General features: G+C 36.1%; 1 protein-coding gene across 1 annotated transcript; it reads right to left on the bottom strand.

Moving 5' to 3' along the window:
• Positions 1-1,320: 1,320 nt before the first annotated feature.
• LOC121381752 (secretin receptor-like) lies at positions 1,321-13,888 on the bottom strand. Its single transcript, XM_041511100.1, has 9 exons — positions 13,881-13,888; positions 13,317-13,485; positions 12,166-12,322; positions 11,650-11,710; positions 9,921-9,990; positions 9,046-9,134; positions 7,808-7,949; positions 6,010-6,051; positions 1,321-2,510 (listed from the first exon to the last, which is right to left on the bottom strand). Exons 1-9 carry the CDS (start codon positions 13,886-13,888, stop codon positions 2,193-2,195), a joined length of 1,056 nt encoding a protein of 351 aa, XP_041367034.1. The 3' UTR covers positions 1,321-2,192.
• Between the last annotated feature and the right edge of the window lie 2,334 nt (positions 13,889-16,222).

Genomic DNA, 16,222 nt, shown 5'->3' with positions numbered 1-16,222 from the left:
AAACGACCAGCTTGGTATTGCATGGTACAAACTGACCTTTATAAAACAGTTAACCGGTTTCAGGTGCTTCAGTGTGGTACTCTATTCGGTGGCTGCTTAACACAGGTTCGACTGTATATTACAAAATCTATCTACAAATCCATCACGAACGCCAGGTTATGTAGTACATCGAACATGATTTAATGTAATATATTTTTACGTTTAGGTCGCCTCATTTGCATACTTGTTGTCCTTGTTTGCATACTTGGCCTTGTGATAAAACATCAGAATTAACCCTTAAAGTCATGGTCACACGGCTGATAACCTACTAAATGCCCCCCTCCCCCCCAAAAAATAAAAAAAATAAAAAATAAAAATAAAAAATAAATAAAATAAAATAAAAACAATAATAAATAAATAAAATAAAATAAAATAAAATAAAATAAATAACAATATTGTCTGGAAATATAGTCATTTGAAATGTCCCTAAATATAATTTCTTCAATCAGCTACATCATCGTCATATTCTAATTACTGTCGATATATTTTAATATAATAATTTAATCTTTAGCTACGTTGCCACAAATCAGAAGAAAAATCTTTCATTTTTAAATAACGCTTGTCGTTTAAAATATTTGTAAAACGTATCATACCAGTTATGATTTATTTCATTTTAATTTATCATCGTGGGTATGTCTTTTAGAAAAGCTACCTGATCTGTTTATCCAGGACAGTGGGTCAGTAGTTAATTGTTATTGGATAGTGAAAAAAAATACGTCAGTGTAGTGACCATACATTTACCCAATGAGCCGTTAAAGCTCGCTCTAGGTGGTTGCTGATATATCGGGGTGCGAACCCAGTACCTATCAGCCTTAAGTTCGATGGCGTAACCACAACACAGCCGGTAGTGATCGTTAATAGAAGAGTAGCGTAAAGAAGCGGTATATTTCAAGTCATGTCATCTTCGTACGTCTGCCTTTAGTTAGGAAGTCAAGAGCCGTGAAATCTGCCTTTAAGACAAAACAAGCAACAAGCATGGTAGTTGTAGTCAGTGAATTGTCTATAAAATGTTTATACTAGGAGAGAAACAAATGATGTGTTTGGGTGTGGGAGAACCAACACGAGGGGCGCGAAGGATGCAGTGTTTGGTAGGGCGGGGTACAAGATAGGTATGGTGTATCATGGGCGTACATGGGGGGTGGGGTGGCTTCGATGGGTTCGACTGCCCCCCCCCCCCCCCCCCCCCCCCGAAATCGCTTTTTTTATAATTTAATATATCTGACATTGATATCTGACATTATTATATTTACTCAACATAGAAATATATGCCCAATATCTCTGCAATCTATTTTGGAACCCCCCTTTTCAAAATCCTATGTATTGGAACACCCCTTTTCAAAATCCTATGTACGCCCATGTGTATCTGGTATGTGGTGGGAAGCGTTTGTGTTATATAAATGGCGGGGGCACTAAGCCTACTTTTACTCCACCCCCACCATGACTACGCTACAGACTATTTTGAATATCTGCACATGTATGAGACGCAACTGCATTCTGTAGCACCGTCTTTGAATAAAGCTCGCAGCTGGTAATTTTATTTTGAGCTCGTAATAAACAAAATGAGTATTGCAAAACAAGAGTTATTCACCAAGCGAAACGTATTCCAAACAGTTCACCAGTGACAAATATTCGTCCACCGATTCTTATTTCGTTTACTCACATGTCGACTCACAACTCAATGTATTTAGCCTTTCACCCATATGCCACAACTGACGTATTCACCCACGAATCTACAGTATGATTTAACTGTAAACACCCATATTTTCAAACAATCAATACACTTGGACCGATCCTCCATATAAAGTTATCCGCCCTTTAATTCTCATTGTAATCAGAATTATTGGTCATCAGGTCAGTGTTTGTTAAAGCGTACATTGGTATAAGCCGTGCTGGTGAATCATGGCGTGGGTGTTCCAGTCTAATATAAACATTAAAACATGTTGTAGTTTATGATCACCTTCACAAGAAGATTCTCAGTAATTCCACTTCCACAAACCTTTAAATCAAACATGGGAATCTGTGGAACCATTTCTAGTGTGTTCTAATAGCTCTGTCAAAATCCACAATATTAATGGACCTCTTGTTCTCGGCTTTTTGGAGAAACAAACATAAAAACAAAACCCCTACAGCACACGATATTGGTGTTCCCACGATCATAACGCCGTCCCAGAGTTCCTATTATCACATTTATCTTTAAAAATCGTATCGATATCGTCTATAACATCGCTATGTTTTCGCTCAGCAGTGGATGAGCTAGTCTCTGGGATTCTGAAACAGTTCCTGGCTCCACTCTTGATCTTGTTGAAGATGTCCTCCTTCTCCTTGGCCTTGGTGAACACTCGCCCGTTCTGCACCCTGGAGGAGCTGGGTCGCTGCTTGAAGGACGACATCACGAACGAGCGGGTGAGCGCCGTGCCGTCTCCTCGTCGACTCTTCTGCCGCAGCCACATTCGCTTCAGCTCTCTGTGCACCTGCGAAATATCAGTCGGTAACAGTTGGATTACAAGTAAAGTAAAGTTTGTTTTGTTTAACGACACATCTAAGTTATTGGATGTCAAACACTTGATAATTCTCACATATGGTCTTACAGAGGAAACATTTTCCCATTAGTAGCAAGGGATCTTTTATATACACCATCCTACAGACAGGATAGCACGTAACTAGGCACTGTGCACTGGCTGGATTGAGAAATATCCCAACAGGCCCACCGACGGGGATCTACCCGAAACCTACCGCGCATCAAGCTTGAGCACTGGGCTACGTCGTGTCCCCACCATAAGCATAAACATGATGACGAATAATATATCATTATTAGCTCAAATAAGAGGTAACATAAACATGATGACGAATAATAGATCATTATTAGCTCAAATAAGAGGTAACTGAACATGATGACGAATAATAGATCATTATTAGCTCAAATAAGAGGTAACTGAACATGATGACGAATAATAGATCATTATTAGCTCAAATAAGAGGTAACATAAACATGATGACGAATAATATATCATTATTAGCTCAAATAAGAGGTAACATAAACATGATGACGAATAATATATCATTATTAGCTCAAATAAGAGGTAACATAAACATGATGACGAATAATATATCATTATTAGCTCAAATAAGAGGTAACATAAACATGATGACGAATAATAGATCATTATTAGCTCAAATAAGAGGTAACTGAACATGATGACGAATAATAGATCATTATTAGCTCAAATAAGAGGTAACTGAAAATGATGACGAATAATAGATCATTATTAGCTCAAATAAGAGGTAACTGAACATGATGACGAATAATAGATCGTTATTAGCTCAAATAAGAGGTAACATAAACATGATGACGAATAATAGATCATTATTAGCTCAAATAAGAGGTAACATAAACATGATGACGAATAATTGATCATTATTAGCTCAAATAAGAGGTAACATAAACATGATGACGAATAATAGATCATTATTAGCTCAAATAAGAGGTAACTGAACATGATGACGAATAATAGATCATTATTAGCTCAAATAAGAGGTAACATAAACATGATGACGAATAATAGATCGTTATTAGCTCAAATAAGAGGTAACTGAACATGATGACGAATAATAGATCGTTATTAGCTCAAATAAGAGGTAACTGAACATAATGACGAATAATAGATCATTATTAGCTCAAATAAGAGGTAACATAAACATGATCACGAATAATAGATCATTATTAGCTCAAATAAGAGATAACTGAACATGATGACGAATAATAGATCATTATTAGCTCAAATAAGAGGTAACATAAATATGATGACGAATAATAGATCATTATTAGCTCAAATAAGAGGTAACTGAACATGATGACGAATAATAGATCATTATTAGCTCAAATAAGAGGTAACTGAACATGATGACGAATAATAGATCATTATTAGCTCAAATAAGAGGTAACATAAACATGATGACGAATAATAGATCATTATTAGCTCAAATAAGAGGTAACTGAACATGATGACGAATAATAGATCGTTATTAGCTCAAATAAGAGGTAACATAAACATGATGACGAATAACAGATCATTATTAGCTCAAATAAGAGGTAATTGAACATGATGACGAATAATAGATCATTATTAGCTCAAATAAGAGGTAACATAAACATGATGACGAATAACAGATCATTATTAGCTCAACTAAGAGGTAACTGAACATGATGACGAATAACAGATCATGATTAGCTCAAATAAGAGGTAACTGAACCTGATGACGAATAACAGATCATTATTCGCTCAAATAAGAGGTAACTGATCATTATTAGCTCAAATAAGAGGTAACATAAACATGATGACGAATAACAGATGACGAATAATAGATCATTATTAGCATGACATGATGACGAATAACAGATCATTATTAGCTCAAATAAGAGGTAACTGAACATGATGACGAATAATAGATCATTATTAGCTCAAATAAGAGGTAACATAAACATGATGACGAATAATAGATCATTATTAGCTCAAATAAGAGGTAACTGAACATGATGACGAATAATAGATCATTATTAGCTCAAATAAGAGGTAACTGAACATGATGACGAATAATAGATCATTATTAGCTCAAATAAGAGGTAACTGAACATGATGACGAATAATTGATCATTATTAGCTCAAATAAGAGGTAACATAAACATGATGACGAATAACAGATCATTATTAGCTCAAATAAGAGGTAACTGAACCTGATGACGAATAATAGATCATTATTAGCTCAAATAAGAGGTAACTGAACATGATGACGAATAATAGATCATTATTAGCTCAAATAAGAGGTAACATAAACATGATGACGAATAATTGATCATTATTAGCTCAAATAAGAGGTAACATAAACATGATGACGAATAATAGATCATTATTAGCTCAAATAAGAGGTAACTGAACATGATGACGAATAATAGATCATTATTAGCTCAAATAAGAGGTAACTGAACATGATGACGAATAATAGATCATTATTAGCTCAAATAAGAGGTAACATAAACATGATGACGAATAACAGATCATTATTAGCTCAAATAAGAGGTAACTGAACATGATGACGAATAATAGATCGTTATTAGCTCAAATAAGAGGTAACTGAACATGATGACGAATAACAGATCGTTATTAGCTCAAATAAGAGGTAACTGAACATGATGACGAATAACAGATCATTATTAGCTCAAATAAGAGGTAACTGAACATGATGACGAATAACAGATCATTATTAGCTCAAATAAGAGGTAACATAAACATGATGACGAATAACAGATCATTATTAGCTCAAATAAGAGGTAACTGAACATGATGACGAATAACAGATCATTATTAGCTCAAATAAGAGGTAACTGAACCTGATGACGAATAACAGATCATTATTAGCTCAAATAAGAGGTAACTGAACCTGATGACGAATAATAGATCATTATTAGCTCAAATAAGAGGTAACTGAACATGATGACGAATAATACATCATTATTAGCTCAAATAAGAGGTAACTGAACATGATGACGAATAATAGATCATTATTAGCTCAAATAAGAGGTAACATAAACATGATGACGAATAACTGAACATGATGACGAATAATAGATCATTATTAGCTCAAATAAGAGGTAACATAAACATGATGACGAATAATAGATCATTATTAGCTCAAATAAGAGGTAACATAAACATGATGACGAATAATAGATCATTATTAGCTCAAATAAGAGGTAACTGAACATGATGAAAATAATTAACCATTAACGATATATGTGGATCCCTTTGCGCTTCAAGCTTAGGTTGAAACGTCCCTACCTAAGGATTTACTAAATATTAATTGTGACACTTATTTGCTTTCTAAAGGGATAGTTAGGACCTCTATTCACGGAAGGTCCTTATTTAATGAAAATAATAGTCCTACGTATCAATTCTTGAAATTAATTAAACTTACCTCTTCATTTAAAAAGCAAAACAAAAGAGCAAGGATAAAACCCTGAAAAGAAAAACAAAACGTTATCTTAGTTATGGTATTAGGGTATGATCAAGTTCACTTGATTTTCCATCTAACCGTGTACCATATGACTGACACCTTGATCCTTGCAATGTGTGTCAAAAGTAAATAATAATGTGATATTTTGATTATCTATCAGTCATATTTCGAATTTACCTCATCAAATGACAACTTTTGTTATACAAATTGTAATGAACATTGATATAAACCTAAAATAATCCAACGTGCAAAACATTTCGAGAAACGAGCTACCCTCAGCCGCTTCAGTAGCGGATCTAGAAAATCCAGGGGGGGGGGGGGGGGGGGGACAATGATATGTGGTCGAAGGCCACAACCGTTCCCGAAGGGATTCCTTCGACTATCCAACGTAAAAATGAAACAAAATAAAATAAAAACATAGCTGACGCAAAATATAGGGAGGTGCCAGGCCCCTAGGCCCTCTTTTGATCCGCCACTGCGCTTGACAATCATTGTCAATACGTTCATTTATATTGATGATCAAAACGTTTGTTTTGCTTAACGACACCACTAGCGCACTTTGATTTATTAATCATCGGCTATTGGATGTCAAACATTTGGTACTTTTGACAGTCTTAGAGAAGAAACACGCTACATTTTTTTCCAATAGTAGCAAGGGATATTTTATATGCACCATCCCACAGACAGGATAGCACATACCACGGCCTTTGATATACAAGTCGTGGCGCACTGGCTGGAACAAGAAATAGCCGAATGGACCCACCGACGGGGATCAATCTTAGATCGGCCACACATCAGGCGAGCGCTTTACCACTGACGTTTACATTGGATGGTAATTATTGCATACCAATGTTCAAATGATCATACTTTCGAAATACAACACTTGCGTCAACTTGTGTTTTGTATCTTACTCCCCATTTCGAACAATTGATTTGATTGTCAGTATATTTTGACTCATATACTTGTATTATGATAATAACAGTAAAGTCCAATATCAAATAATCTACCTATAAATGACGTCATATAACGTCTGATAAGCTTTAGTTATCGTCTACGTATGGTAGACTTTACACAGATATATTGACTGTATGAGGACATCCAGGTACGAGTATGCGTATATTAATTTGGTCATGTTTCGCGGTCTTCGTCCTTCTGTCTTGTGCAGACATTTCAGAGAAACTCGTTTTGGGTGTCCTCAACAGGCGTGCTTGGACATTTGGTGAATATAAACACGGGTTAAGCGGTTTATTCATTGTAGTCCTCTTTTCGTGCCGCTTCTGCCCATAAAATCTTAGATAATGTCTATGAATTGTTCTCACTTGTATCAAATTATATGTCGTTTCTATATACAAACTGTACTAATATATTAGAAAATGCCTATGACTTGTTTCCCTGAAACATGGCGTTGCTTCCCCAGTCCTAGCCCAGACTGCATGTGTAATATGACGTCATTTCGTCGTCTCCTTCTAGTTGTGGTTGAAACATTTTGTGACGGCCCTTGTTATTCATAAACAAAATTACAATAATAATTAGGATAATAAAGAAATTATTACACTCGCGTATGTATCGTACTGATTTTAAGAAACTCATGTCAGGATTTATGTATTACCCTCGCTCTCGCTCGGGCAATACACAAATCCTGACACTCGTTTTGTAAACTCAGTATGACACGCAAGCTCGTATAATAATCTCTATAATGTCATTGCTATATAAAAACTGTACTAATACATTTAAAAAAATGACTATGGTGTGTTCTCACCTGTATCGAATTATATGTCATTTCTATATACAAATGCATGATATCCACCTTGGACTGAAACCTGGCTGGGAATGCCACGTGGAACACGATATACATAATACCAAACAAAGGTATCAGCACTAGAACAAACTTCGCTAACCGCCTGCAAGGAAATACATTGAAGAAAATTAGTCAACGAACGAATTCACGTTTAATATCACCCAGGTAATTGAAACAAAAATAATTAAATACATTAGACCTGGTGTAAATAAACATATGACAGATTGTTATAATTTGTAACATTATACCATGCGTTTTCTTCGAAATATACATTTTGCAATGCCATACATTGATTTCATTTCACTAAACAGGTACATACTGAAAGAGTGCAGTGACGGTGATTACGAATCAAATCAAAATGAAATCATTTTATTTTTTACCACAGCCATTGGTTGAAACAGAATATACTGTATACAATGCCAAAAAAAAAAAAAAATGGCAACATAAACATAAACATGACACATAGTACATAAATGACTAACGGTTATTTACATTTACCGCCAAGGTTGAAACTAGCGAGGACATGGGGTACTTGTCAATCTGAGAAGTTATGAAATATTGTATTCTAGTTTTAAAATGCCACCTTTTTTTACTAGGCACTGATTCATATTTTTCTGTCACCCCTACCCCCACCCAAACCCCCACCCCCACCAATTCCACATTCCTTTAATTTCAGCTAGATATGATTTTTTTTTTAAATAACAAAGCAATGTGCCAACACCACGATCGCTATGATGGTCATTCATATAGTATATATGTTAATATGTTTAACAAAGTATAGCCAGTATACTTCAAGACAGAACATATGGGTATTTTTAGAATGTAGAATGTAGCACAAGTAAAGGGTTTTGAAACAAAACGGTGCATACGGGTGAATACACAGTGTTTATGGGTGGGTGCACAACCCTCAGACAAACAGTCACTTTATACCGGGTTTTTTTTAATGTATTTTGAAACTGTGGGATCATCGCACATTCGACACCCCAGAGCTTAAACAATTCGCACCCTACCTTCTTAAAGCCCTGTATTCGCCCCTGATGAGTTCTACTGACTTCACATCTTCGATCCAAACTCTACTTTTGTAGGAGTGGGTCAAAGGTAACAAAGAAACGGCGTTTTAGTGGAATCACTGGATTTATATTTCGTGATGTGGGTAGGGTATGAGGTGAGGTGCCAGGCGGTTATGTTGTTCTACGTACCTATACTTTGTTTTCCCCATATGTCTGGAACTGGTTCGAATGCGACCACACATTACCCTCAGAATGTCTAAGAAAAATACAAAATTTATCTGAAAGAAAGAAAATGTGAGAAGGTTATTCAACATTCATTAACGTCAATCTTTACACAGCCTAACTTTACCGTTTAAATATCTGGGTGGGTTTTTTTGTGTTATGTATTGTGAAAAATGGTAAATGTTTGTTTTTGTTTTTGTTTTGGGTTTTTAAGGTTGGGGTGGTTATTGCTGATGGTGTTCTTATTGAAGGTTTTCTTTGTAGTTGTGACACATTTGATCTTAATGAGAGAAAAATCGATGGTTAGGGCGCAAGTATTCCTGTTTGAACGCAAGATACGTACTACGTTTTCCATCATTACCATGCAAATATTCCTTTTTTAAGGCAAGATACGTACTACGTTTTCCATCATTACCATGCAAGTATTCCTTTTTGAAGGCAAGATACGTACTACGTTTTCCATCATTACCATGCAAGTATTACTGTTTGAAGGCAAGATACTTACTACATTTTCCATCATTACCATGCAAGTATTACTGTTTGAAGGCAAGATACGTACTACGTTTACCATCATTACCATGCAAGTATTACTGTTTGAAGGCAAGATACTTACTACATTTTCCATCATTACCATGCAAGTATTACTGTTTGAAGGCAAGATACGTACTACGTTTTCCATCATTACCATGCAAGTATTCCTTTTTGAACGCAAGATACGTACTACGTTTTCCATCATTACCATGCGTATGAAACTTAACAGTGTTGCGACATGGTACAGTTATTGAAAGGTAATTATTTACTACCTACATAGCATATACACTGTGACATCCTTTCTGACTTACCACAACTGTAGCAAGCAACGGACCGTGCAGAATCCAAAAATAATCTTTATTGCCGCCTATTGTCCAGCAACTGAAAGAAAACGAAGAGAGGTTCACAGCTTAGTACTAATGCCAGTGAAGACTTATTTGTAAATGACACAATTAAGTGATAATAAAATTGAGATTTTTATCCTGTATTTCGTTACTAGTAAAATTAATAGTTAACAGTAATTAAACAATTAACAAGAAAATCTCCAGAGTAGCCAAATAAATAGTTATATGTATGTCACCAGGGAATTTAATCATTTGAAACTAATTTAAAACATTTCGATCATAATGAATATGATTTTAATAATAATAATAATAATAATAATAATAATAATATCATCATAATCATCATCATTCCTATTATTATTATTATTATTATTGATATTATTATTATATTTATTATAAAAATAAAAAAGAAGATGGAGAATGGTATGTGTAGCGGCAGCAGCAATAATTGCATTCCAAACAGTAGGTGTAATACTTATTAAACATGTAGTTCAAGTTGAAGCGTGTAAACCCTAATGCCATACAAACTGAAAAGGTTTAAAATATTGATTTCAAGTTTGAACATACAATGTTGATGAAAGTAATGGTAGTGGCAAAAGTAGAAGTATTGCCTTTACTGATTTTATTACTATACTAATAACGAGTCATTATCGGTACCATAGGCCAATGGCTCCCATTTTATGTACAGGGTGGGGTGGGGGACAGGCTGATTTTATTACTATACTAATAACGAGTCATTATCGGTACCATAGGCCAATGGCTCCCATTTTATGTAGAGGGTGGGGTGGGGGACAGGCTGATTTTATTACTATACTAATAACGAGTCATTATCGGTACCATAGGCCAATGGCTCCCATTTTATGTAGAGGGTGGGGTGGGGGACAGGCTGATTTTATTACTATACTAATAACGAGTCATTATCGGTACCATAGGCCAATGGCTCCCATTTTATGTACAGGGTGGGGTGGGGGACAGGCTGATTTTATTACTATACTAATAACGAGTCATTATCGGTACCATAGGCCAATGGCTCCCATTTTATGTAGAGGGTGGGGTGGGGGACAGGCTGATTTTGGCCAATTAAACGAACATTTATTCATATTAGCATTAGTACCAAATAGCTATATAGGGTTGTAAACAAATTATCACTATGCATGTTTACATAAAAGGGACATTCCTGAGTTTGCTGCAATTTTTAAGATGTTATCGACAAACAGAGACTTTTTAACGATTGTAATTACATGTCAAATATATTTTTCTGTATAACATATTAGTAGCTATATATTAAACGTGTTTCTGATCGTCCTAATATTTGTACAAGGTTTAATTTCATTTTATTTCCTAAAATATTATTTTTTCGTACGTACGAAATTATTTGAAGACAAAATCCAATTTGGGCTTCTTACAAATATTAAGTCGACCAGAAACACATTGAATATACAAACACTGATATTCTAAACAAGAAAATATATTTAATATGTAAGTTTAATCGTAGAAATGTTTTATTAGTCGGAAACATCTTACAATGCAGCAAACTCGGGAATGTCCCTTTAATATTGTTGGTAGAATGATGGAAATACATGATGAAAAGCTTTCAGCCTTCTCATTTGAGGTTTTGCTCCTCTGCCTCCTGTTTCGTACGACTGCCGTTTTCTTGATTTGGCAAACGTAAAACTACGCAGTGCATAAAACTTACTAGTAATTATCAACGGTTGATTTGACAATTATCCATGGGATGAGGAATGTCAGTGGAGAAACTACAAAGAAAGGAAAACAACAATACAGATAAATTATAAAATAAACTAATCAAATGAATATATGATATTGAATTGCTGAATTGGTTTGGTAAACAAATATTGTATAATATATCATTAAAAATGTTTGAACGCGTACCTACAGAATGAATATCTGATAAAATACGTCACAAAATCTTAACTGGCGCGTGCGCAAAAATTAAGCAAGGGGGTCTAGACTGTGGTGAGAAAATGTTCTAGGAGGTCGGGTCATGCTCCCCTGAAAAATACACTGAAATGAAAGTTAGAAAAAGTGCTTTGAGCAGGGTGTTGGTTTGACCTCCGAATCCTCTCCTACACATGCGCTTGCTTAATCAGCTAGCTATTCATGTTATATGACGCCAAGTCGCCGATGTTTACCCCGTTCCACATTTAATTATATTTACAGTATGGATAATTTAATGAACAAACATACTTACGCCAACCAATTATAATGTATATTTTAACGCCCCGCCTCTCGGTCGACAGGGTTCTGTAGATGAGGTTGTGTAGGTAGAGACCCTCCATGAAGATCCACATCTGACTGGCGCAGATAGAGTAGAGGAAGACAGCCACCATCATTCGACACACCCAGTGCTGCAAGGCACACGGCAAACTATGTCAATACGGGTGGGTTTTATTTGTAGTGTCATTCAAACTGACTGTTTTGAAGCTGTTGTTGTTGTTGTTGTTGTTTTTTTGTGTGTGTTTTGTTTTGTTTTGTTTTACCCGAAAACATTACTTTAGGCCTGCCTAGCAATTCACTTTGTTTTACTCATTGAATGCTCAAAGACATATATAATATATAAAATTCAAACTTTCTCTATGCTACATATGCGGTAAATGAGTATCAGAAATTAAAAACAAATATTAAAAAACAATAAATAAGAAAAAGAAAACACCCAAACCCATCCCCCAATTCCCCCCCCCCCCCCCCCCCCCCAAGAAACGAAAAGCAAACAAATAATATAATAGGTTTCTGTGAAAACAATATTAAATAGTCATCTTCTGTCTTTTTTGCATTAAAATTGTGAAGGACTTCACATTTTAAAAGCAAATTGATGTCCTGATTTTTTTGATTTTTTTTATCAAGTGAACAATTCAAATTCCAAAATGTCGACTAAAGCAATGAATGAACATAGTTAACTACATATAATCAATGTTTTCTGTCAAAATTTCTTAAATTTATGTGTTTGTTTATTGTTTTGTTGTTTTTGTTTGTTGTTGTTTTTTGTTTTGTTTTGTGCTTTGTTTTGTTGGGGTGTTTTTGTTTTTGTTTTTTTTGAGGGGGTGGATGGGCGAATAACTTCAAGGGACGTAATCTTTGCATTTAATGTTTGCAATATTGTAAAGAGTTATTCCGCTTTTAACATTTTAGTACAGCTTTTGAACCAATGATCAATGAATAGAATTGTCAACGCGGTATACGTTGGACATCATCTTTTACGTCCATTCTTATTTTAAAAGGGATATCATAGTTCCTAAAACACATTTCCATCAATGATTTTAATATAGATTTCAAATTACTTTTGAGAGATAGAAATGTTACATGTAGGAAATCCATAACAAATAGCACAATGAATAAAATTACCGTTCCTGCTTGATCGAACATGATGGACCCGTCACTGGCGTACTTGATATCAATACTTAAACCCACGTGCTTCACAAACAGCGCCCCCTTGATGAAGGAGAAGGAAGCCCGCAGAATGAAGGCAAAAAACAGATTAATATGTAGACTGTTGCTTTTCGACTTTAGACGTCTGAAAAAAAGAAGAGTAAAATTAAATGCTTTGTGATTTGTAGAAGGTCAGGTCAGGTCAGTTCAGGTCATAGGTTTTAACGTGCACATTCAGAACAAGCTGTTGTAGCACACGCCTGTCATGGACGCAGGTGTCGACTTCCGCCGACTCCTCTGGTCAGGACAGGAAAGGGGTTGAGGGGGTGGAATGGGGGAAACGCCCGACCTGGCAAGTGTAAGAGAGCAAGGGCAGCCCGAACAGGGTCGGTGGCAGGCGGGAAGATTTGTATCCGTAACGATATCCTTTTGTAGGGACTATCCTGAAGGTTCAGCCCTAGCAACATTTCCGATTGTTCCCTCAAACAAAATAAATACACATCCTGCTTTTATCTCTCTTTTTATAAAACACTATCTTACCCTAACATGTTCCAACCAGTGCACCACAACTTCACAAAGGCCGTGGTATGTGTTTTCCTGTCTGTGGGAAAGTGCATATAAAAGATCCCTTGCTGAATTAGAATTTTTTAGCGGGTTTCCTCTGATGACTACCAAATGTTTGACATCCAATAGCCGGTCCGACGAAAGACCGAAATGGACCGAAATAGACCGACGAAACACCGAAAGGGACCGAAACGGATCGATGAAACACCGAAATGGACCAAAAGTTTATTAAAGAAAAAGAATATATATATATATATATATATATATATATATATATATATATATATATATATATATACACACACACACATGTACATTGGTGTTTACCCCAGACTGGTTAGAGGAGCAGGGTGCTGGAATATAGGGTCAGGGTGCTGGAATATAGGGACAGGGTGCTGGAATATAGGGACAGGGTGGTGATCTTAAGAGGCAAGGTGCTGATCAATAATGGCAAGGTTCCATTTTAGAATTCTCAAACACGAATTTTAATAAAATATACAAAAACGCGTGTATTTTGTCATTTATATTTCATGTAAACTACTACCTCAACATTAAAAGTATAACGATGCTTAATTACAAAAACAAGTGTGCTGGGAATGAGCCGGATAGTTTTAAAGCTGAGTCAGTGTCGGGCAACAAAAACCAGTCTGAACGTCAGCATGCCGCCAGTCAGTCGAGGCAGTGGTCGGGATCTAAAGGGACAGCAGGGCGTCGCGGTAAAGAACTAAATTAAAGGAGCAGCAGGGTGGTCCATGTTTGCGGCGGGTCGGAACGCCCTTCCATTCCGTATTAGGAGAATGACTACTATTACTATTACTATTACTATATATATATATATACATGTATATATATATATATATATATATATATATATATATATATATATATATATATATATTATATCTGTCTCTCTCTCTCTCTCTCTCTCTCTCTCTCTCTCTCTCTATATATATATATATATATATATATATATATATATATATATCTCTCTCTCTCTCTCTCTCTCTATATATATATATCTATATATCTCTCTCTCTCTCTCTCTCTCTCTCTCTCTCTCTCTCTCTCTATATATCTATATATATATATATATATATATCTATATATATATATATATATATATATTATACACACATACACATACACATACATACATAATTAAATTTTCTTTGCTTCTATACACTTTACAGCAATTTGATTGGTCCAGAGGTGCTTACTTTTTAATAAATATATATATATATATATATATATATATATATATATCTCTCTCTCTCTCTCTCTCTCTCTCTCTCTCTCTCTCTCTCTCTCTCTCTCTCTCTCTCTCTCTCTCTCTCTCTATATATATATATATATATATAACACATACATACACATACATACATAATTAAATTTTCTTTGCTTCTATACACTTTACAGCAATTTGATTGGTCCAGAGGTGCTTACTTTTTAATAAATATCTCTCTCTCTCTCTCTCTCTCTCTCTCTCTCTCTCTCTCTCTCTCTCTCTCTCTCTCTCTCTCTCTCTCTCTCTCTCTCTCTCTCTCTCTATATATATTTGTTATATATATACTCTTCAAAAGAAGAAACGCAAAACCACATTGTCGTAACATTTGGAGAATTGATTTAATTATTGAATGGTGAGTCCGATAATTACCAAATGTTGCAGGATTGTTCACAATTCACTCTAGTCCATTGTGAGTAAGTGATAGGACACACCACCAAGGTCAAGGTCATCTGGAGTCAATACCGGGTGTGGCCTCCGCGTGTGTTGACAACTGCCTGGCACCGCCTGCCCATTGAAGCAACCAGAGTACGGATGACGTCCCGGAGGATGGTGGCCCACTCGGCCTGCAAGGCTGCTGACAGCTCGGGCAGGGTCTGGGGCTGTGGTTGTCGCTGTCGGAGGCGTCGGTCCAACTCGTCCCATAGATGCTCAATTGGGTTCAAATCCGGTGATATCGATAGCCAAGGAAGGACATTAATGTTGTTGTTCTGTAGGAAAGCCGTTGTGAGACGTGCTGTGTGAGGCCTGGCGTTGTCATGTTGGAACACTGCGTTGGCGTTGGCCATAACTGGAACGATGTGTGGCCGGAGGATCTGGTCAATGTAGCCCTGTGCATTCAGGTTGCCCTGCACGTGGATCAGGTCAGTTCTGCCAGTGTGTGAGATGGCTGCCCACACCATGACACTACCCCCGCCGAATCTGTCCACTTCCTGCACGCAGTTTGCCGCATAACGTTCACCACGACGCCTATACACGCGACATCTTCCATCATGACGTCGGAGCAGAAATCGGGACTCGTCACTGAACCACACCT

Source organism: Gigantopelta aegis, chromosome 9 (genome assembly GCF_016097555.1).
Source record: "Gigantopelta aegis isolate Gae_Host chromosome 9, Gae_host_genome, whole genome shotgun sequence".
Taxonomy (NCBI): domain Eukaryota; kingdom Metazoa; phylum Mollusca; class Gastropoda; order Neomphalida; family Peltospiridae; genus Gigantopelta; species Gigantopelta aegis.
This window is presented reverse-complemented; position numbering and strand designations above follow the sequence as displayed.

Coding starts and splice junctions, on each gene's coding strand:
- LOC121381752 (XM_041511100.1), bottom strand. Junction 9,991..11,649: donor TCAACCGTTGATAATTACTA/GTAAGTTTTATG, acceptor GTTTTCTTTCAG/TTGCTGGACAATAGGCGGCA. Junction 9,135..9,920: donor CGTTGCTTGCTACAGTTGTG/GTAAGTCAGAAA, acceptor TCTTTCTTTCAG/ATAAATTTTGTATTTTTCTT.